The sequence below is a fragment of the Cynoglossus semilaevis genome, chromosome 8 (genome assembly GCF_000523025.1).
Source record: "Cynoglossus semilaevis isolate Cse_v1.0 chromosome 8, Cse_v1.0, whole genome shotgun sequence".
NCBI lineage: Eukaryota > Metazoa > Chordata > Actinopteri > Pleuronectiformes > Cynoglossidae > Cynoglossus > Cynoglossus semilaevis.
The window spans coordinates 9,058,586-9,081,716 of NC_024314.1; the positions used below are offsets into that span (position 1 = coordinate 9,058,586).

The 23,131-nt window shown below is 40.2% G+C and overlaps 5 protein-coding genes across 8 annotated transcripts in view; 2 read left to right on the forward strand and 3 right to left on the reverse strand.

The window, feature by feature from the left end:
* Positions 1-7,885, reverse strand: part of sec31b (SEC31 homolog B, COPII coat complex component) — a 9,657-nt gene extending 1,772 nt beyond the window's left edge. The window contains 24 exon segments of the mRNA XM_008314544.3: positions 1-17; positions 102-227; positions 377-435; positions 1,157-1,189; positions 1,317-1,715; positions 2,107-2,299; positions 2,378-2,533; positions 2,632-2,805; positions 2,907-3,052; positions 3,158-3,284; positions 3,389-3,567; positions 3,656-3,764; positions 3,852-3,944; positions 4,019-4,093; positions 4,173-4,403; positions 4,504-4,656; positions 5,050-5,211; positions 5,296-5,395; positions 5,491-5,633; positions 5,863-6,003; positions 6,127-6,222; positions 6,310-6,493; positions 6,609-6,834; positions 7,727-7,885. Coding sequence (XP_008312766.1) covers positions 1-17; positions 102-227; positions 377-435; positions 1,157-1,189; positions 1,317-1,715; positions 2,107-2,299; positions 2,378-2,533; positions 2,632-2,805; positions 2,907-3,052; positions 3,158-3,284; positions 3,389-3,567; positions 3,656-3,764; positions 3,852-3,944; positions 4,019-4,093; positions 4,173-4,403; positions 4,504-4,656; positions 5,050-5,211; positions 5,296-5,395; positions 5,491-5,633; positions 5,863-6,003; positions 6,127-6,222; positions 6,310-6,493; positions 6,609-6,811 — 3,299 coding nt within the window. The 5' untranslated portion in view covers positions 6,812-6,834; positions 7,727-7,885.
* The window catches only part of LOC103381923 (probable histone deacetylase 1-B), a 388,477-nt gene that overhangs the window by 178,837 nt on the left and 186,509 nt on the right, over positions 1-23,131 (forward strand). The gene's annotated exons all lie outside the window — the stretch shown is intronic.
* ndufb8 (NADH:ubiquinone oxidoreductase subunit B8) lies at positions 8,041-10,043 on the reverse strand. The gene is made up of 5 exons (XM_008314543.2): positions 9,891-10,043; positions 9,558-9,684; positions 9,358-9,457; positions 8,478-8,633; positions 8,041-8,195 (listed from the first exon to the last, which is right to left on the reverse strand). Exons 1-5 carry the CDS (start codon positions 9,979-9,981, stop codon positions 8,103-8,105), a joined length of 567 nt encoding a protein of 188 aa, XP_008312765.1. The 5' UTR covers positions 9,982-10,043; the 3' UTR covers positions 8,041-8,102.
* On the reverse strand, positions 10,412-12,513 carry LOC103381932 (glutathione peroxidase 6). The gene is made up of 5 exons (XM_074559990.1): positions 11,770-12,513; positions 11,560-11,653; positions 11,164-11,294; positions 10,935-11,065; positions 10,412-10,834 (listed from the first exon to the last, which is right to left on the reverse strand). The coding sequence occupies exons 1-5, from the start codon at positions 11,899-11,901 to the stop codon at positions 10,777-10,779; spliced, it is 546 nt and encodes a 181-aa protein (XP_074416091.1). The 5' UTR covers positions 11,902-12,513; the 3' UTR covers positions 10,412-10,776.
* Positions 12,990-15,388, forward strand: fbxl15 (F-box and leucine-rich repeat protein 15). The gene is made up of 4 exons (XM_008314541.2): positions 12,990-13,178; positions 13,447-13,609; positions 14,092-14,594; positions 14,706-15,388. Exons 1-4 carry the CDS (start codon positions 13,153-13,155, stop codon positions 14,893-14,895), a joined length of 882 nt encoding a protein of 293 aa, XP_008312763.1. The 5' UTR covers positions 12,990-13,152; the 3' UTR covers positions 14,896-15,388.

Genomic DNA, 23,131 nt, shown 5'->3' on the forward strand with positions numbered 1-23,131 from the left:
GGCAGCTGCTGGAGAAGCTAAGCACAACAAAGAGACAATTACAAGGTGTTTGCTGGGTGGGGCGAAGAAGAGGGGAGGGCAGCCACTTGTTCCAAACGTACCTGCACACTAGGCTCCTTTGGGGCTCCAGGAGGGACCTGAGTGGGGTCGTGGGGCTGAGGGGTGTCCATGGGGAATCTCATCACAGGAGCTGTGATGGGCACCGGTGGAGTGTAGTTATCAGGGATCTGCAAACCATGTGAACCAGAGGTTTCACCACAAACATGTATTTTTAAATGTGTATTATAAAGGCCTTTTCTGACTGTACAATGATTACAAAGGAATCAAATCAAAGGAATTACTTTGGTTTGTTTGTTTTATTTTTGTATTGATCTACCTTCTTCTTCCTGGGACCACCTTTGACTGCCGGTGGGTCATTCCAGCCCTCCTGAGGTCCTGAGGCACACAACCGATGAAGAAAAAAAACAAAAAAACAATTAATAAAGACAAACAATGGCCTTTTTCCACAGGACCAAACTCAAGCAAGCAAAGACTGTGCACCTGGAACAATCTCTACCAGCTCAGTTCAGTCAAGAAGGCAGAGCGGTTTGAGCGAGAAAAGTGACATTTCACATTTATTTTAGCAACTGATGCAAGAATCAGTTTCATATTCTCAGTCTCAAGCAACGACCATGAACAGCCACATGTATCTGATCTAATGTAGGTCAGCACACTGTGTATCACATAATACATCTGCGAATGCAGTTGTTTTCCTTGCTGCTGTGGTCACACATCACCACCATCAGAAGCCCATTTGCACCCATTCAGTCACTGGTACAGAGTGTACAGAGCAGTACAGCACATTACGAGTATGAACGGCACTGTTATTGTCACACGTCTGCCGTCTGTCAAATGTTAATCATGACATTTTCTAGAAACAATAGCAACACACGCCAACACCAGTGAACACACAGTGAGTGACCAATTAAAAGAAATGCAGTAATGTTGCACTATGATGTCGGACCTCAAACACTGTAAGACATGATATGACCAGAGTCACGTCACTCACATTTGTTTCAAATTGTTTTGGTTGAGGTGTACCAAGAAGTTAAAATGGCCACTCACTCCATGTTTAAATACACATTTGATTTTGTATCCATATCCCTAACATTGTCACCTGTAAGGTCAGGATTCAGCCAGGGAAAATATCCTGCAAGTCAAATAAGGAATCACAGCAGAATCCGAGATGATGACATTAGAAACATTTCTGTAAAAAGCTGTTATTGTTTGTCAAAAGCACACCGGTGATGAGTAAAGACGCCCTAGGATAACGGTACCTGTAGGAGGAGGACCGACAGCAGGCTGCGAAAAGGACTTGACAGCAGGGGCGCCGGGGCCTCCCTGTGGGTATCCTGATCCGAGAGGAACAAAGGGCCCCGGGGCCATGGAAGGTGCAGGGAGCTGGCTGTGAACTCCTCCTGGATACATGGGAACTGGAGCTCCTGGTTGGGAACTGGGAGGCATGAAGCCTGAGGGCAAAGAGGTAGATGGCATGAGCCCCGTTGGTGGCACCCCGGGGCTGGGCATTGGGGGCAGACCTCCAGGGGTTGAGGACGGAGGCGACAGTGAAGGGCCTGATAATCCCGTGGCTGGCATTGAAGTAGGTGGAGCAGTGTAAGCGGAGGGTCCGGCCATGGACATGGGGTGGGGTTGAAATGGCTGCTGAGGAATGAAACCTGGGAAAGAAGAGAGTGTATTGGCAAGAATCTGGCGATATAATGCGTATCACGATCCTATACTGCCATACTATAGGAAGAGCAATATGACGTTTTTTAAAACTATTTAACTGCAGGACAACTGTCAACACAGTAAACACACAATGCTCTTAACGTCATGTCACTAAAACTGGAAAAGAGGGATCTACATTTGTAATTGCTAGAGATTTTTTTGGATAAACAAACAAAAAATAAGATTGTTTGACTCCAAGTCTATAAATATCTGTAGTCCATGTACAATCAACTAGAGGTCAGGGGTTTCAATGCAATATAAAAAAAATGAACCAACCAACTCCTAGACATCATCAATTAAATAAGACATCCATCGAAAAATATATGGAAATAGTTCAACCTGGAGCAGGAGGACGATGTGGTGGGTAGGAGGGGCCCATCGCAGGGCGAGCTGCACAAGGTGGGGGTACGTGAGAAGACGGTGGCAAACCAGGCCCAGTGTTGGTTGGAGCAGCATTTGGGGTAAAAACAGACGGCATCGGAGGCTGTGGTTGTGCAGGCACCTGGGCAGGGTTGGGGCGCTGGTATTGACCCTGGAGTCGTCAAATATCAAAATTAAAATCTTTGGTGTCCTGAAATTTGTAATCAAACAGGAAAACAAAATGATTTACCATAATCTGTGCTTTTGGTGCAGGAGTGTGAGCTGCAGCAGGAGCAGGTTTGGCAGCTGCTGCGCCGACTCTGTTAGAGGAATTCTGAGGTTTCTGTCCGACCGCAGCCTCTCCCTGAGCGTGGAACAGTCTGTCTTTCAGCATCGTGATCCCAGGCTGTCAACACAGTGACACAAAGGTGGCGTTTTAATTGAAGCACATCTACTATCCACTGTTTTCTGTTTTCATGTCAGGCGAATGTTTCTGTCACTGACTTGGTCTGAGGTCTCAGGCAGGTAGGTCATCGCCGTGGACAGACTGCCCTCTGCAGCCAGGATGCCGGCATAGTGAGTTAATTTCTCGGCCAGGATGGGGCTCTGGACCGCCACCTCGCTGTTACGCAGGCGTTCAATGGACTTGCGCAACATCATCACTTTCTCCACCAGATCCTGCAGTCATAAAAAGCATACGACAAGGTGTGACCTCGCTTATAACTTGTCTGAACAAGTGTGTGTGACTATAATTAAATGGCTTTGAATTTAGACCTGACCTCTAAACCGAGGGGCGAGGAGCACTCTTTGTGCAAGGCCCAACACTCCACCAGCTTCTCCACATTCCCAGAGCAGATATAACACAAGCAGGCCTGTAGGCAGCGCTTCTCTGTCCCCTCCTGTTGCAACCGCTCTCCCAATGTATCTAGTCAGAGCAGAAAAAAAATGTTATTCAGCCAGTTAGAAAAGTACTAAAGAAAAGGTAGAGGAGAACAGGATGAAACATGTTTTAAAGTCAGCAACAACTCACCGCAGAGACACGCAAAGTCTTCAGGGTGAGCGTAGGTGAGAAGAGCAGCGAGAGCTTCTTTCCAGTTGTCTAGTTCGCAGCTCTGCACGATGTCTCTCCAGTTCTGGGTTAACACTGATGATATAAGCTGGACAACAGGACAAGATAAATCAGATTATCACGTTAATATATATTTAGTTGCAAATTAGCAGACGGGATTTAATCCAGTTGGTGCAACGTGCGTTCTCTCACCATAGAGATGCTGTTCTTTTGTCTGCTCAGGTATTTTTGCTGAGTTTTCTTGAGCAGCTCTTCGCCGCCGCTGATGGACAGAAGGATGGCTTCAGCGTAACGGCCGTCATTCAGACACAAATCAACCGCTCCCTCAAAGTTACCAACCAACAGAGCTTGGCTGATCAGCCCATCAGTATCTTCAAAACAAACAAATACATGCAGATTTAGTTTATTAGAATACCCAAACAACAAACTGTATTTTAATAAAAGAATGATTTTTTTTACCACATGACACAGGAATCTGGAAGTTTTCATTCGGTGTCTGATTAAAGAAGTCTGCAGGTGAAACAGAGCCTGAAGTTTGAGCATCACCTGCAGCTGATTCATCAGACCTCTGGAATATGACAGAGAGTACTTCAGTGTAAAGGAGCCACAAATAACTATTAGCATTAGGACAGGATGATATCTCATTCTTGCTAACCTCTGTGGAAAGTCGCTGCATCTTTTCTGCCAAATCTTTGGCATCCACCCCATGTCCATTGGGTTGAAAATTTTTACCCAGGCATTTTGAAATCTGAACAGAGAGGGATCATTTTTCACAACTACTGTATATGAAGTTAAAGTGACGATGAATTAGTTAAGGAATACCTTTCTGTCCAATTCATCTTTGCTGAAACCCAACAGTCTGAGGAATTTGATCCGAGCCTCATCCTCAAAATTCACCTGTGGTGAGTGAAAGTCAGTTCCTTTAGCACCAGGGCATTACAACTGCATTTCTGAACATCATTACACACGTTCCTACCAGAAGGAACTTCCATATGTCCTGCTCAGCGTCTGACTTGGCGTTTTGAATCTTGGCCTGGCAGTAGTTGTTGAAGGAACCCGCCTGCAGCGCCGCCTGAAGCTCCCTGGAGCGTTGGAGGAACTCTGTCTCCGTGGTAACCTGGCTCACAAACACCTGCCTGGGGACAGGCTGAGGGCTCTGCAACGGAGGCAGCTTAGGATTCTCAAAGGTGATCAGCTTTCCACCGAACTGGAAAAAGACAAAAACAAACAAACGTCAGGTGTACAGGGTAACAAAATATTTGACACTGACTTGTCAACCATGACTCTTAAAAAAAACAAACACTCACTGCGAATGAAGCGCCAACTGGCCTGCGTACCCACTTGGGGGGTTTCTTTAGAGGAGGAATGATGGTGTCCTTAGCTGTGGGCTGAGGGACCTGTAGAGGAGGCAACACCTGCCCTGTACCAAAGGGATCCATTGTATCAAATGAGGAGGAGATCTGTTAAAGAAATGTCAAAAACAAGCATTGACCCTTGAGGTTAGTGAAAAACAGCAAACACAATTTGGTTATTATCACATTTATTATAGTTATTATTGTCATTGTTTATTATAAAATTGTGATTATTGATTTAATTCAATAAATGTGTTATTTATTCATAGGTATAAAAAAAATAATCAGCCACTAAATCAGCCTTATTTAAGTTAGTCCCGTTAGGTTATGTCCGGTCAGCGCCATCTTTTGGACAGACCTCGCATTGCACGTTGCGAAAATTAAGACGGTTGAGTTTGTGAATGATGCATTGGATGCAGTTTGTCAATTATGTTACATATAGCAACACAGTTGTTAAAAGCAAAGCAAATGAATACAGCGTGATAGAAAACCTGGTTGTACCTTATCAACCGTGCCTTGCTGCTGGGCTTTCAAGCTCCCTCCCATCACAGAATACACAGTGATTCTCCCATCGAATGAAGCCGTGGAAAGCAGCGCCGGATTCCTGGGACACCACTGGACATCAAAACACCACTGATTTGTGGTTGGCAGCTCATAGATCACCTACATCCAAAGAAAAAAACAATTCACAATTTTTGAAATCATCATCACCAAGTCAATAACCAGGAGGGACAACTAAGTAACTACCTCTCCAGTGTTCGGATTCCAGCACAGGATCCGGTTATCCTTAGCGCTGCTCAACAGGAGCTCTGAGTCAGCCTGGCTCCAGGATATTGACAGAATACCCCTATAGAACACCAACAGAGGTGAAATTCTTTTTCATTCTTTCTAAAGAAAACAAAAGGTGCACAACAACACCTCAGGCTCAGGGTTCAAACTCACCTTGTGTGGTTCTCAAAGACTTTGAGAGGTGACGTAGCGAAACGAAGATCCCACATCTGGATGACTGGCAGTCGGTCATCTTCAGAGGCCAGCACCAACTGAGTGGCCACATCTGGATGCCACAACATTCCTGAGCAGTGCATCTGATTTAATGACACGAGAGACCAGGAATAAAAAAGAGAATTTCTTTCAAGTACATTGTAAAAAGTTTTAAATAAGGTCATGCCACTGAAACTCAAGAGTAATCAAACATATGAAGAAAGTGACATTACTGCCCATTTTTTCACTCTAACTGCTCAAAAGCCATTATAATATGTTACGTTATTATTATGTAATAGACATGTAGAGGTTTGAGGTTTTCAGTCTACCAACCCTGTTGCTGTGGTCGCTGATCTTGATGATCGGCTCGTTCTTTCTTAGGTCCCACACGACAGCTTTCCCACTGGGGTTGGCAGATGCCAGAATGTGCTGCACCTGTCTGTTCCAGGACACGACACTGATGTCTTCAGTTGGCTGTAAGAGGACAGAATACACAATCTTTTCCCCCTTGTTTTCAAAATCATCATACAAAGTCAACTTGGCTTTTTTATATTTAAAAAAAAAACTGTCCATTTTATTTCCCAATTTTGAACCTACCTGTGTCTTCGCTCCAGGTGTCATTGGACTGCTCAGGTTGTTTAAATCCCAGATGTAGATCTCTGAATCATTTGCCCCTGATGCCAGGAGGTTATTCTAAGAAACAAAACAAAGAAATTAATAACACTGTTCATTTTAAAAACTGCACTGTTAAAACTAACATCAAGAACCACAGACATTTACCTGAAATGGGTTGAAGTCAAGAGCTCGAACCGGCCCTGTGTGTTTGTCAGACTGTCCCACCACGGCCTCTGCCCCAGAGATTATTCCTTCTGGATCATACACAGTTACCAAGCCATTTTCACTGCCAGCAACTATTCTTCCTCCGGTACCTTCGCCATAGTTCACCCATACGATACTATGCAACCTGTGTCACACAATAAGAATGCTTTAAAAAAACAAACAAATAACATACACTGTCTATATGCCTTACTGTACTGTGTTAAGTGACTCTAAGAACAGATACGTTTGTATTGAATTACCTATTTGAGGTAGGCAAGGACCCTTTTAATTGCATGTCCATAGAGGGGTCAGAAAAATCCATCTCAAAGATCTCCAGGGCAGCTGTGGTGTTAAAGGAGGCATCCAGCTGTTCTGCTGATGTTCCCAAGGCCAGGTAGATGGGATGATGTCCTGCAGGACTCCACGCCTGGTGAGCAGTCCTCTGAATCTCCTTTAGCCTCATTTTCCTCCCTTTCCTAGTTTCAACTCGTGGACATAAAACCAAACTTCAATCAAGCAAAGTCACTACACTTTGATGTACGCTCTCTTAAAGAGAGAGGGGAAGAAATGCTAGTGTTTTTATTGAATGACAGGAAACTTTCACTGCCCCAAATGCAAAAATTGAATGAACTGTAGCACCCTACAACAACAATACAAATTCATGAATTTGGCAGACATTTATTACTAACATTATAAATGTTTAATTTAACGAAACAAAAACAACAACTACAAAATATCTGTGTGACTATGGTCAAACACAGTTATGGCAAAATGTACCAAGTATGGTAGCCAGTTAAGTCTATTTGTAACTCAATTTCTCAAATGCTAAAGTACACCTAAACACCATTAGTCATTTTAAAAGGATATGTGAACAAAAAGACAAATGCGTTATAATGGTCAATTTTGAAGCATTATTTTTTCTGCCTCTACACTGTACTTAGTAAAAGACCACACACGCACATATATAGATATCATTAGGAATCATGGTGATTTTTAATGTTTGGTCAGCAATCTTTCATTTATCATGACTTCTATCAAGTTGATAGTACAGTATAACTGTGCCTATTGTAGCTTAAGTGTCTCATCAAACGCACTTCTTGTTTAACAGAACCAGATCGTCTCAAGCCATAACCAAATCACCTTGATGTTATTTTGTATAAGTTTGCGACCCCACCTTATTCATCAGGGAAAATAAGTCTAACTTAACCCGCAGGTTAGCCTTTCAAATTCCATCGAATAGCCAAAGCCGTTGTTGCTAGGAGCTAGCAGGCTAGTAACCAGCCACCACCCTTTAAATTAGTCTGTAAATAAAACGGTATTGTGGACGTTTTTTATATAAATAAATATCATGTTCATGTAAAAAATAACTGTAACTCACGTCAACTGTCTAACACACCCCGATTGTCCACGTTCACATGAAAATGGGAATCTATTAAGGAACCAACAGCGTTAGCAACTGGTGAAACCTGACCAAAGTGCTCTGCCGTGTTGTCACTGCACTACGGCATCCGACGAGGACCACAATTCATTAGTAGTCGCCTAATTTAACCTCATTGGCGCCGCCACAGGTGAGTTAACAAAAGATACGATCTATTACACGGTTGTATATAATGCGTTTCTTGATGTTGATGCAATTTAAACAGGTGAAAAAAAAAAAAAACCAACAACAACAACAAACAAACACAGCCTTCCAACGTCGGAATAAACTTTTAATTAGGGCAGAAATATAAACAGTTTGTATAAGATTATTGTCTTCAGATTTCGTAATGTTTTTCTTCCTCTGGTTGTTTTTCTGGATCTCCTCCTTTCTCTATATACAGGCCATTGTAGGGATACTGTTTCGGGAGCTGCAACACATACAAAATAAAAAGCTTACTTTTCGTTGGTTATACTGCTATATCACTGAAATATCACAATTTTGATCACCCAATTTACATGCCTTGCATTACATTAATATAATTAACAATTGATTTCCACCTGGAAATATAAAATAAGCTGATGAATGATATTTTTAAACTTAGCTATCAGAAAAGTCTTATGGGATTGCTGTGCAATGGAAGTGTCATTACATAATTTATTGTGACTTTTTTGGAACACACAAACATATTGAAGAATATTATTGTGCTTACAACAGGTGTGTAGGACTTGAAATTCTCTCCGAGAATGAACAATACCAACATGAACCCAAGAAAACCCCACAGCTGTTTGTTCATTTTACGCCAGGGCAAAACAGTGGGAGAAGTATCCACACGGGTCCTGATGTACATGTCAAAATTCCAGTGCATCTGAAAGAGCAAAGAGAAAAATCACAAGTTCGCAAGTAGGCAATATAATACATATTTAGTCAACAAATTATTTTTTAGACCTAACAATATTAAGACAACCGTAAACTGAGGCAATGTCGTTGAATGTAAAGGTATATTTCACAAACTGCACCTCCAGTTTTTGTGCAACCTCATACTAAAAAGCATAATTTTCCTCTGCAGTTATAGATGCAGGTAATTAATACAGTCAACCTTAAAATAAGCTTATAAGTTAAGGTTCAAATTTATGTGTAAAATATAATATATAATATTATTAATATAAATATAATAATAATATTGGCAGCTGGTGGACTCCAACCCGAAGCCTTCCGGACCCAAATCTGCTTCCTTAACCACTAAGCCACCACTGCCCCAGACTCATAGACTCATATGACCAAGCACATTCATAAAAGTGCCAACTTACAGAAGATATTGCACTACACAATGTTACTCAGAGTCAGATATTAAAAATTAGATGATAAATACATCTAAATAAATTTCTTTTAATTTTTCTGATAAAAGACCACCAACTAAATATTTTTAAATCTTATGTTTGTTTGTTTTGTTTGGTTGTTTATTGCAGAACTCTGCCATGCAATAACAGTATAATTTTGTAAAACATGTCACTCCAGCCATTTATAGTAATACGTATATATTTGATACAGATTTAATGGTTATTGAATTGTAAGACTGATCAAACACTCACTGGTTCTCCCCAGTTCCTCCGCAGATCAGGATGGTCCCATGTGTACCAAGGGTCTCGTTCGTGCTGAGATCTATCTGGAAGATGAGGGTAGTCACCCGTGCTGGAAAACGATGACACTTGATGAGATGGGTGCAATGTTTAGTGCAATGACTATTATATGAACAAAATGAAATGCAGTGATATTAAAAAATAAAGGTTACCCGTCGCCGTTGTCATCATAGGGTTTATAGTCGTGAATCGTCATGTTATATTTCGCTGCAGCAGCAGCTCTCTCCTCGGGAGTTTTGACATAAGGACCGGGAAGAGTGTCCTTACCCATACTTGAGCCTAAAAACAAATACATGTTGTTTTTTTTCACCTATGATATGTAGAGGAAGTAATGTTATTCTATGATCCCTCTAACGTTGACTGAGGCCATTCAATTAGCAAAGGCTAACATTAGCGTGTCAAGGTTACATCCATTTGGGACATCGTACTTCATGTATAGACAAAATTAACTTCAGTAAGTAGCACAAGGCATTTAAATAACTGACCAGCTCTACATCCCGACAGAGACAACGAAACTCCACAGCTGCGCCGAGAACGGAGAGCCTGGGCCAAACGTCGGAAACCGACACCAGCCATATTTACAATCCACTGCTCCCTGGCAGAATTTTATTGCGCATGCGCAAAGATTCGCAAGGGCCCATTTGTTGACCCGAGAAAACTTTATATGTCGCCACCTACTGTACCGGATGTTCAATGAAAGAAAGAAGCAGAACGTTCTGTGATATGACTGTTTCATTTGGAAAAAATGCATTTTTTCCAAATGAAACAGAAAGAATTCCGACTGCCGTAAATATGAATACCTCAGAAAAAGAGAAAGAAAAGAAAGAAATTACACATGCTGCAAGATTTCTTTTCAGTTTCTCTGTGATATCTTTTGGCAGCCTAAAACCAAACTACTTATGACATTTTAATGCAGCCTGACCTCCAGAGTTCACATCTGTAGTATTTTTGAGATGCCTATAAAATGAAGAAATGTAAATAATCAGTCACAGGAAATACTTGATATGTTACACATGATTTATTGATATACACTCAAACAGAAGGACTTTTGCTTGTTTTGGAGTGACCTCACTGGTTATATTGACACTTTCACTCAGATTAATGTTTTAAACACAGCAATACAATTACATTAAAAGTGAAAACCATAAATATTTGAATATTTATTTTTATTGTATTTTTTGCCAAGCAAATTCTTTGATAGAAAGAGTGACAGAACAAGGGAAGTACTCTGGTGGCTGAAGGGAATTTCCTCAGAGTGAATGCACTAAATCTCCAGTCCAATTCCTCTTCCATCAGATCCAGCTCAGGTGCACATTTGCATTTACTGGGGGATCGTCACTTTGCCACGCTTGTTAAACTGGAGAAAGTTACTCATAGCATTTGCAGTATGTCCTCTTCCACTTTCTTGATGGGAGAGTGAAGGTCGTACCTGCATTAACATTGAAAGCATCACTGTGAAGCATAACTATGAAGTCATATTCTTACTACCCCAATGGAGTAGTTGTTTTCGTTTCCCCGTTTCACCTTACCTTCTAAAGGGCAGACCATCTGCAGTAATGAGAAACTTTTCAAAATTCCATGGAATGTCACTGACTTTGATTGGGGACCAATACAATTTCTTGATGTCTCCAATAACAGGGTTTACAAATGGCAAAGATTCCTGAGATTAACAAGAGATTACGGTTGTGACATGGTTTAACTCTGACAATTCAAGCATATAATTACAAAATAATTCTAATCCCACACAGGCGACATTACCTTAAGGTAGGCAAAAAGAGGGTCTTCATTTAATCCATTCACCTCCACTTTGCCAAAGACAGGAAACTTTGGCACAAAACCACCGCCAGGTCTCACATACTTTAGTACGTTAAGGGTTTCATGATTGGCCTCTGAAAAATAACTAATTTGGTTAATCCACAATAAATATATATACATATATTTTTATTAGATATGTTGAATCCTTAAATGGCGGAAATGCAATTTTTACTTTTTTCCCACATTTTGTCCAAGATAATTCTAATATAGAAAACCCCTGGTTAAACATGCATGTCATATTGTCAGACTAAACAAAATTGGAATTATTCAGTCAGTGAGGTCCAGAGGTATTTCAAGTAACTTGTCAACATTACAAAGGCCTAACTGTACGATACATACCAGGTGACTGAAGACCAAATTGGTTGCAGGAGAATCCTAAGACAGTAAAGGTATTGTCGCCAAACATTTCCATCAGTGCATTCAGTCTGTGGTACTAAAAGAAAGGACACACAAAAGAAACAAACATTTCTGTCAGCGATATCACGTCATGTGTAATGGTCACCTGTGTGATCTTGCTGTAATCAGAATGGGGCTGCCGTAAAATATTACCTCCTCTATCGTTGACCCTCAGAAGGTTGCAACGTTGACAATGAGCAGGACCTTACCCTTATATTTGCTGAGCGGAACCTGCCGTCCATCAAGGGTCTCCGCAGTAAAATCATAGACTGATTTATCCGCCATGCCTGTGCTTTAGCTTGTTTAATAGGACTGCTGTCAGTCAAGAGAGAGCATTCACTCAGCTATCCTGTTGACCCATCTCATTCACTCTACCATAACTCATGGGTCAGCAGTTGTTCCGCATGAATGACTTCATTGTTGTCCTGGACATAGGTGAACTGGATAGATAGTTCAGACAGTTCTTTTACACGTGCACATCAGGTGTGTGTAGCTGTGAATGAAAGAGTGGACATTTTTTTCCCTATTAAATATATTACATAGTTTATCATTTCCTCCATTTCACATCCATTTTAAGTCTAAACATGTTCTTTTATATTAAAATTAGATAAATAAAAACAATAAAAATATAGTGCCTGCCTTACCTACTACGAGTCCCAGTACTGTATGCTATATATTGGAATTGTACAAATAAAGCAAAAATCAATTTGCTAAACTATAACAATTACTATCCCCAGTTTAAATATTATTACTTGTGTAACTATTAACAGGGGACAACATTGTATGCTTTTCAAATGAACACCCTATTTAAAATGACGTATTACAAGATTTGTGTTTATATTATTTATTACTTCACAAATTACATTTTAAAAATACAAATAAGAAAAAATAGTGACCACCCTTAAATACGTGATTTGGGATAAGTTAACTGGCATTTTAGAAGCTCGGTTATTATTTCATTTCATTTTGTTTCGCTGATTGTTATCTATTTACACGTGCGTTTTAATGTTTCACGCCTGGGTTGAAAATTGCACATACCCGGAAAGCACAAAATGGGGCGTTAACAGTTTCCCGTTTATTTTGGTACTATATTTAAATTTGACCTATAATATTTTGAATACTAATTTTGAAGCAATATTACGGTATGTTAGATACCATTACAATAACTTATATCGCTGTGGTTTTAAAAGACACTTAATTTGAAAATGAAAATGGCCATATGCGTTGTAATGGCTACGAATAAAACATTTATATAACACAATTTAAATTCAGGCTGATTTTTTAACCTTTTTGAGCTGTGTTATAGTTCTTTATTTTGTAAAAAGTGAAAAAATAATGATTAAAATAAGGAAATAATCATAAAGCAAACTTGCAGCAGTTGAAGCTGTTTGTTCCACCAGCACCTGAAGACGGCATTGGGTTTGGACAGCACTGCACACAGACGCCCACAAAATGCTATGGAAAAAAGCGTTTTTCTGGGTCATATACGAAAAACAACACTTGCTCAGAGACTACATTTAATGCAGCCGATTCATTATGGACGAAGAAGCTAGACTTCGAAGGTAAGACTACTTTATATTAAGTTTTTAATTAAGCTCTGCCGGCAAACTAGCTTCGATGCTAACTGCTACAACTACCAAGGCATGGAACTGCTCACTCTGTTTCTCAGGATATTTACTCCTCCCCAAACACGGGTATGATTTGTACGATTTCAAAGGAAAATATGAAAAGATCTTGCGTTCTTTAATGGCTCTATCTATATCTGCAGTGTTTTTACAAGTGTGCATTGTCAAGGTCCAGTTGTAAATGCCTCGGTTTGCATTTTCCCAGCATATGTCATCTGTTCGATCTGCCCTGGGAAGATGTGCTTATTCCACACATACTTTGTTATCTGCCACTGCAACATCTGGTCAGTCTGCAGAGGGTGAGCAAGCAGTTCCACAGCCTCATCCAGGTGTACCTGACAAACTGCAGGACTTTTGATCTGTCTCAAGTAAGTCTTGCAGAAATTATATTCCAAAGCATTTCACCTTGCAGAAAAATATCAACTTCATAGAGCTGCACAGATTTTGAAGTTTTGGTCCAATGCAATGTCACAGTTTGAAATAAGAATCTGTCCAATGACAGACACACATCAGTAATGATTTATTTTTTGCATGCATGTCTAAAATATCTTGTATTGTTTCATAATTTTCTCACATTTTCCATCACGTCACCATGCATGTTTTGTTTCCAGAAAACTAAAGAAGATTCAGTGTGAATAAATATGACCTTTATATGTTTTTAAATAGCTTTCAAAAATTGACAGTTTGGTTGATGTTTCTGTGCATCTTCACAAGATATTAATGTTTGCATAATATAATTTCATGTTATGTTATACTATGTCTATTCATAGTTTAAAGCATCAATTTCTCTTAATGATCTACAATATTTCTGGTGATAAATTGCTTGATCTACTCCCTTTTGGCATTGCAGATTGAACTATGTATTCCTAAGGAAGCATTTTGTTCGTTGTTGAAGAACTGCAGGGCTCTTCAGAGCCTGTCGCTTCATAACTGCACAGACTGGGTGACAGACAAGGATCTGCTGCCAATTATAGGCCAGAACCAGCATCTGCAGAGGGTGGACATGAGCGGGTGTGCTTGGCTCACCCGACATTCTCTGGTGGCAGTGTCTCTGAGCTGCACGCAGCTTCAGCACCTCGGCCTGGCACACTGTGAGTGGGTGGACAGCCTGTCTTTGCGCAGCCTGGCAGACCACTGCGGGGGGCTGCTGTCCATAGACCTCACCGCCTGCCGTCAGCTCAAGGATGACGCCATCTGCTACCTGGCCAGGAAGTGTGTGAAGTTGAGGTCTCTATCTCTGGCAGTCAATGCCAATGTCACTGATGAGTCTGTGGAAGAGGTGGCCAAAAACTGCAGGGGTCTGGAGCAGCTGGACTTGACAGGCTGCCTGAGGGTCAGGAATCCGTCCATAAGGTATATTACTTACTTTCAGGTATAATCCAACAAAGTTTGCCGAACACTTTTACCACTCATCATCTGATTTCTGAATCCACCAATAATGATCTTTGCATGCTGCGCTCACAGAACCATTGCAGAGTACTGCACAAAGCTCCAGTCGCTAAAGGTGAATCACTGCCACAATGTGACAGAGACCAGCCTAGATCGCCTACGCCAGCGCAATGTAGTGATAGACGTAGAACCACCTTCGCAGAGGGCTCTGGTACTTCTGCAGGATGTCCTGGGCTTTGGCCCCTTCATCAATCTCCAGATTTAACCACAGGTGCCTCTACCTCTCCATCACAGGTATGTATCCCCTGGCAGTGTTTCCCCCACATGTCTCGCACTCACACCCTGTGGTGTGTACCATGCCTAAGAGTTTTTTTTACCCCCTACTGTCTGGATTCTATGGCTAGTATAAATGCAAATATTCACTTTGGCCCACTTCCCTCCTACACCGCGGTCGGTTCAAGGTGTGTTGCACCAAAACGCTATTTGATAAAACAAATAAAAAATAATTATATTGTGACCAATAATCAATTAACCTTAAGAATGCCATGTACTTTTAATGTATTCTGTCTTATGTCCATATATACAGTGGCATCTTCTCTGCATTCAGTATCCAAAAAGGGTATTGTTTTCACCTCTAAGTGTTTGTTTCTGTGTGCCTGCATAATAAATTCTGCATGGACGGAATATCACCAAAGCAAAAAAAACCCAAAAACACTCTCATTCTCACAGTCTCTGAAACAGTATGCAAAGATGGCTTTGGAGCGAAATGGGTATAATAGTAAAGTTAAATCTGCCATATCCTTTCACAAGTCAAAAAATGATACTTATGCATAAATATCACTAATGAACTATTCATTCTCTATAGTCTAATCAAAGTGGTATGGCAGGTTTTCATTGTTGTAGACGACTCAAAAAAACGACTCCAATAACTTTCAAAATTTTACATCATACCTGCAGGTTTTACTTCTCTCCTTCTCTTCTCTCAATACGGTCTGTTTGTTTTTAGAGAACAATCTTTCCAATGTAAAGTTGAAATGCACTGTTTACAAGGTACGTTGTTGACCTCGTAGTAAGAAAACATCACTTCGGAAACAGTTTAATTAAGCACTTTACTTTTTGTGTGGTTTGCAAACACAAGAGAGTGGTTTATCTATTAAAAATGCCATGCAGCAACTGTTAATTTATATTTTGCTTATCTTTTATCCTTGTCTGATGTGTGTAGAAAGTCTCAAAATGTGTTCAAATAATTTCACGTAACCAAACGTTACAAGCATATAAATAAGGCATTAAACTGTAAACTACAACACCATCGTAAGGGGTCGTCATGATTGTTTTCTTTTTATTGCAGTTTTGTGATAAGTTAGTTTGCTTTGTTGTAGGTGGCCTAGTTTCTTCCAGCCTATTTTGGTCTATAGAGTGTACTGTTTGGCTGTACTTCGTACTCTAAATATTGCCACTTGCTTTGGTTTCTATTTGTTCTTCCTCTTTTGTATGCATCAGCAATTATCTTCTCATGCAAAGTTGTCTCGTCTAATTTAGGTTTTGTGACAGTACTTTATACTGCAAACTACGTACAAGTATACCTGAAAATGATCACATCTGACATTAAACCTGAGCAAAGATATTTTTTCAGGTCATAAACTAAAACCGAAAAAATTGTAGTTTTATTAAAAGACTATTGGATCTTAAATAATGAAGTAGTGCCCAAAATTATAAAACAAAAAGCTACTTATGATTAAACTGAAGAAAATAAAACATTGTATGATTATGATTAAACTGAAGAAAATAAAACACATTTCTCTATGACTGCACTAATTGTGTGCACGAAATTGCGTGACATTATAGAAAAATGACACAAGGTGGCGGCAGTGGGTTGGTGTAATGAGATTTGAAGCTTTGTTTTGTAGCTGCAACGTGTTAGTATCTATCAAACACTAAAAACTTCTCTTTTTTATTGCTCTTGAATAAAAATGCCAAGAAAATCTACAGGATTTAGAGAATAATAGTTGTGTGTTGGGTTTGGCTGGATGAAAAATAAACTCAACTGGTTTATGCTTGATTCAGCAGCACTACAGTAACACTACTTTCTCTGTTGCCAAAGCCAGGTGTTAACATCCTGGTTGTTTCCTCTGGTGCTCCAGTGGACAGACTATATTGTGACTTGTCTCCGTGACAGCACCCCTGCTCCATTTTCCACTTGATAGCATGGTTTAACCCACGATGCTGTGTGCAGTCTGTGCCCTGGCTGAACTGGCACCGATACAGAGATGTGATTGGAGGTTGGTGTTATATGTTAACTTTGCTGATAATGCTCTAAAAAATGCACTGCACTTAAAATAATAGTTAATATTAAAATGTTTTTATTGTGTTGTAGTTTTCAGTCTTGCCTTAAATCGTAGTAACTATACTACATAGTTACCTCTTGGTTTGGCCGTGGCTCCTGTCCTTGGGTTTTGCCCAGCAGTCGGTGGGTTAAGACCGATTCAGACATCATTCATCATGTATGACTTCAATTAGCATTGATCTCCAGGGGGGGAAAAGAAACATCGCAGTGTTATGATATACCATGGAGCAATTTCTGTTCCAGTGATCGAGTGTACGGTTGGATTTCTCAAACCGAGTCGGCCAAACATATTTTGTCTCTGTGCCAATAATCTGGCACTTGTCTAAATTATTGGTCAATAGCCAGTGATCATTTTATACCAGGGTACTGCAGCGTTTATACCAAAGGCAGTTTTAGGCTCTTGGTAACGTGAAATACTGTAGTTATTCAAACAGAGTGCTTTTTAAAATGTAATGTCAATATCACAACATTTGAAATTAACGTACTCTGGACAGAGTCACCCAGTCAGAGAAGTGTTAACTTTAAACTTTAAACTGTTCTCTCTAAAGCATTTTCCAAAAACACAAAAAGATCTAATGTCTGCAGTTTAATAAATCACTTGAACATTTATTGCAAGGGCGAAAAAGGCAGCAGAAATAGAAAAAAAATTAAAAAAATTAATTAAGTAATGGAAAAGTAAGACTCTATGAGGAACATAATTAGCAACAGAAGTATGTGTCCAGATTTGCTTTAAAGGCTATGTCGAGTTTATCATGTGTTGAGGACGATTTTGGGGTTTTAGTGATTAAATAAAAAAAAAGGAAACGCAACATGTTTAATTATGCTCAGATGACTAGAACACAGCCTGAATGTATTTATTATTTTTTATTTACAAAGAAAATGCTTTTTATTACACATATTTATGTGGATAAACCCAAAAACCCACTCAAAACCGTCATTGCATTTTTTTTTTTTTACCTTGCGCACTCCCTAGTGGCAAAATCAGACTTTGGGTTTGAGTTTGTCAGTGGAAACAGTGAAGGTCGTCGTCTCCTTGACCTGTTGTCAATGAACACATTACAGACATCATTACAGTTAATCGTAAAAAATGAGTAGAAACATATATTTTTCTCACTCTTTAAATGCATGTATGTCTAAAATAGCAGACGTTTACGCAGGTGAGAGCACACAGTAAAAAAAAATATACAATACAATTTTATTACTGTAATAATATTTCAATCAACATCAAGAATAAAATAACAAACTCATCATGCTTTATAATCTATAAGTAAAAGTTGTGCTAGTGAAGAAATATAGTTGGACCTTTTTACGCTCCATCATCTTGAGAGTGTGAAACTTTTTAATAACCATATACTTTATGTATAGGTCAGCATTTTTTCCTCCCTAAGACTTGAATGTAAATTTTACTCCATGCAGCCTTGATGCAAGTCCATGAATAAAATTATTAAAATATTTAATTTTTTTTGTTGTCATTTTCCGTAAGAAAACCGACAATCCTCCTCTCAAAATAATTGGTACGGGACAGTTTTTTTTTTTTTTTGGTTTTCTGTTAATTAAAAGAAGTTATTTTAAGGTGGAGCAGGAACCCGGTGTAGCTGCTCAGCATCCACTCGGAGCTGCGTCTGAGACTGTCATTTTCATATTTTTAATTACCTGACTTTCTGGGCACCCGTCTTCCATCAGTGAATGTGTATTTCCTCCATGTATTTGATGTAGTTTATCTCCTCCAACCATTCATATACGACACCAGCAGATCCTGGGACTTAGGGCTTCGTCTCAGGGCCACCTGAGAAGCAGAACTAATTACAACATTTAAATGTCTTTGTGAGTGTGGCCATCAGAGTGTCGATCAACCAAGAAGGAAATGATGTCACATTTCTTAAGATCAGCATGAATAAACGTGTGTTTAGAATATTAGGGAACTCTGACCAGTGATGGATCAACAAAATCCAAGGCTTTGGTGTGAGTTTGTGAAGTCAGGCCTAAATAAGAATAACATTCAGTCGACAACAATAGTGTTTTTTTTTATTATTGTGGTGAGTGAATACCACACAAGAAATCTTCGAGGTGTAGTCTAACTGAAACGACGTTTCAAGCTTCCCGGCGACTCACGACTGTCGGATCAATTAACGTCTTCCTAATTGCTCTGCGTTTGACCTCGGACTGGACAGGAAACACATGGTGGTCAGCTCGTTTAAGTGCTGCTGCTGAAAGTTGGTTTGTCATTTGTCCTGAATGAAGTGCTAACAAGTCTGTATATACTATACTGTCATACCATGGACACTGATGCAGCAGCTGAGCTTCAGAGATAAAGGCTTTTTGCAGCCTGTTGTACAACAGTCTGTCACATTGAACCGTGGAACATGTTAATGTTAATGTCTTTTCTTCTACCTCACAAATGCTAAACAAACTCAGCAATTCTTCAGAAATTAGCACACAGGAGACACCAATTGCTGATATTTTTTTTCTGTTGCACCTGTAAAATAATACGTACATAATAATACTTATATTTTGAGGGAATCTCTGATATTAAAGTCGTGAGCCCATCGGGGAGCAGTGGCTGCAGCTGTGACTGTTTGAAATTGTGTTAAAAACAGATTTAAAGGATAAGATGAGTATTTCCCATCGCGGTCTGGAAATTCTTATGAATGAGTCCCTGCAAAAAAAAAAAAAAAAAAAAATCACATGATTTGTTAAATTGGCTCTGCGTACGATTGGTGCATTCCCAGCTTTCTTAGCCTTTGGTTCTGCTAATCTCCTCTCCTGTCATCCACCCTAACACGAAGCCACCCAGAGTTGAAGCTGCTGTTCTGAACACCAGGAAGTCTCTGTAGCCCGTGGTATAAAGAAACAGTTGAGATGCAGCACATGAGCATGATGGGTATTTGACCTGGCAGCACCCTGTTACCCTTTGACTGATCTGGGCCCTTCAGTTGTAGGGAACAGTTTTGAACCCACGTCCTCCAGCTAACAGAGATCAGAGTTCAAGGCTGTGTTGTAATCACAGATCACATCTTGTTACGCTTGGTGGACACTGAGAGATGCACAAGGCTGTCATTTCATTTACTCTGTAGAGAGGCAGAGGTGTGGTTTTAGACAAAGAAACGAAACCCTGAAATGAAGCGATTCAGAAATCCATTTTTGTCCTATTTTGTTGGTCCCGTTTCAATCGTTGAAATATTAAAATGTTTCCCAATGGCCTTTTCCTTACGACTTTGGCAGTGGCTCTTTAATGTCCACAAACGCTGACATGACGGAATGTTGCACTGTTGTTTGACAAATGAAGTACAAATGGCAAAATATGGGTTTAGAACAAGTCTGGGCCCATAGATTAATGACATTAACGAAGTTTCCATTAGCAGAGCGATCGGTGGAGGCAGAGGCGTCCATGCGTAAATCCACATGACTGAATCACTGATAAGAGAAAATGAAACACATCTCACTGGGCCAAGAGGGGCCGGGAAACGCCACTCCAAATTAGCCCATGGCCCAATTTGTTGTTACTTCATTACCCAATCAGCATCTTCAGGGGAGGGGAAGGAAGTTGTGACTCATCTTCTGCCTTAAAATTCCCCTCTTGGATAAGAGTAAACTCTGGAAAAACAACTGTCTTAGTTACTGTGAAACATCTGAAACATTCAGCTGCTAGCACTGTTAGCTTGTTGATTTAGTAAGGGATCTGTTTTTTTTTTGTTTTTACAAATCCGCTTTATGTGGTCTTCAAATATAATATAGCAGAGTGATTCTGATAAAAACTTGTCTAAATTTAGGGAAACTGGTTTTAGACAAGCGTTGGAATGAAATTGAACCGGAGCGAAAGCTGCACGCACAATGACGTGTAAGTGGCAGACTCATCAATTGAAGTGCATACAGTAAACTTCCGTTTTTGCTGACACTGCGATTCCCCAGTTGCAGCTGTCTGCACACACATTAACACTGGTATTGTTGACGTGAGAGTCGTTTTCCTGCTGTTTGTGAACGTTCGCTAAAGGGAAAGGCACACACTGACACCGGGAAACAATTTGTTAAAGACAAGCCAATATGTGGCTAACAAATGAACACCATCAGGAACACTGTCCCTCACACCGTCAGGCTGTGTCTCTGCACCACATTTAGGAAATTTAAAATCAGGATTGAGTTGAATTTTGGAAAGAAAATCCATCTTGAACAGTGTTTGTTGTCATCCGTGATGATGACATCATGTAGAAAACCCAAAATGAAATTTTAATGCCCCCGTTGGATGAAAGTCAGTGTACAGGCAGCCTGCAGCTCGCGGTAAATCAGTGGAGTTTCAGCTGGAGCTGAAGGGCCTTTTCCACTCTTATCTGTTGATACAACTGGATGTCTGGGTTGACTAGTTTCTTATCTTCCATGGCCCACTAGTATCCACAGGGGACCTACACCGCTTGGCATCCTGAAATCCCTTTTTTCTAGACCGGATGGGAAATCAGCCTGTCTGGATCACAGGGGCTTGGGACCTGGATGCCATATGGCCCCCGCCTTTTCTCTGTGGACTTCATGACTTTTGGATGTCTTTCATCTCAGTGAAGACAAGTGAAAAAAGGTGAAGTGCCTTTGGGTTGCAGATTTGTTATTGTTATATTAATGTTTTTTCAGTTTGAAAGGTTCTGAGGAATACTCTAAGCCAGCATGTTAATGGTGTTTTGTCAACATTAGGCATGCGTCTCCCCTTTCCTGTAGGTGGTGCTAATTGCTCATCAAAAGCACTGTTTCAGTGCTAAGTGCTTAAACCTGTTCTTCATTTTTAAGACAAAGCATTTTTTTTCAATCTCACTTTTTATTCAAACTGAATATAATTATTATTACATAGTCATCAATATTTACTCTACTAAGTCTAGGACCAATGTAAGTCCTCTCTCAGCCATGCTTCTTCTTTGGACTTCCTTGGACCTTTACATCTGTATTTCATGAGTTGCATTACTGCCACCTACTGGGTTTATTTCCCCTCTCTCTTTTAACTTTGTACATGCAACAGAATGCACAGAGAGGGAAGTATCGGGCCCTTAAGTCCAGAGGACACTCTATACTTTCTTGACCCTCTAAAAATGACAATGCCAAATCAAACTTTCTAATTTGTCAAAATGCTACTTATGTAGCTTTAAATAATGTAACATGTGTGCATACTGTTGATCATCCACTCTGCTTTATTTTTAGTCATTCTATTAAAACTCATTGTATCTTTAAGGCAACCCCTGAAAAAAGGGACAAAGCCGAAAGAAAAAGAAGTATCTTTAAGGCTCTGGCTTTCAAGGTTGCAGTACCGTAACTGGCCAGATGAGGGCATGCTTCCCTCAGACTGAACTCCAGTGAACATATTACAGTAGCTTAATGTTCTGTCTACACTGAGAGAGTGCACTGTTGTCAGTGTGTGGACAGACATGCACAGTATTTGACCCGCTGGAGCAATCAAGGAAAAATAAGAAACGCCTAAAATATAAAAAAAAAAAAAAATAGAAAACGGTTTATTAACAATAAAGAAAGGTTAAAAGGATTTGAATTAAAAAAGAGATTGAGACTGAAAATCTGCATTTTATTGCACATACAGTATAAACAAAGAGCCGTTGCTTTAATATTTTAAAGTTTTTACTCAGCTGTTACCACTGTAGTCTGTTAGAGGGCGTAGATGAGGAGAGCTGACACCACACACTCATCAAACCAACCTTTTCCCACGCAGGTGTAAAACCCAGCGACCACAGCGGCCATGTGCTTATGACGCACACCAGAGACCTCCATCAAACGTCTTTATGAAGTAGATCAGGGACAATTTTCCTGCCGAAAGGTGGTCTACCTGCCGGCCGTGGCGGGCTGCCATCTCCATGTCATTTCTATCAAATGTGGCCAGGGTCTGTCAATTAAGAAAACACAGGGCAATCTGTGGCTGCTGAAAGAGATCCCCTTGGTCTGCTCCTGGGCTGAGAGACGGCCTTTTGTTCCCAGGCATGTCTCACATACTTTCAGAGCCCAGATAAGCTCAGGCTTCATGAAGCCCTGCTTTATATTTGCCCACTGTAATGTCTCTGTGGGGTCAGGGAATATGGGGAAGCACTGTCGGAGAAAAGATAATATCCCCCCTCCCACACACACATTAAGAGTTCAGGAATAGAAGCCACAGGTTAGGTGGTCCTGAGGCCTGACC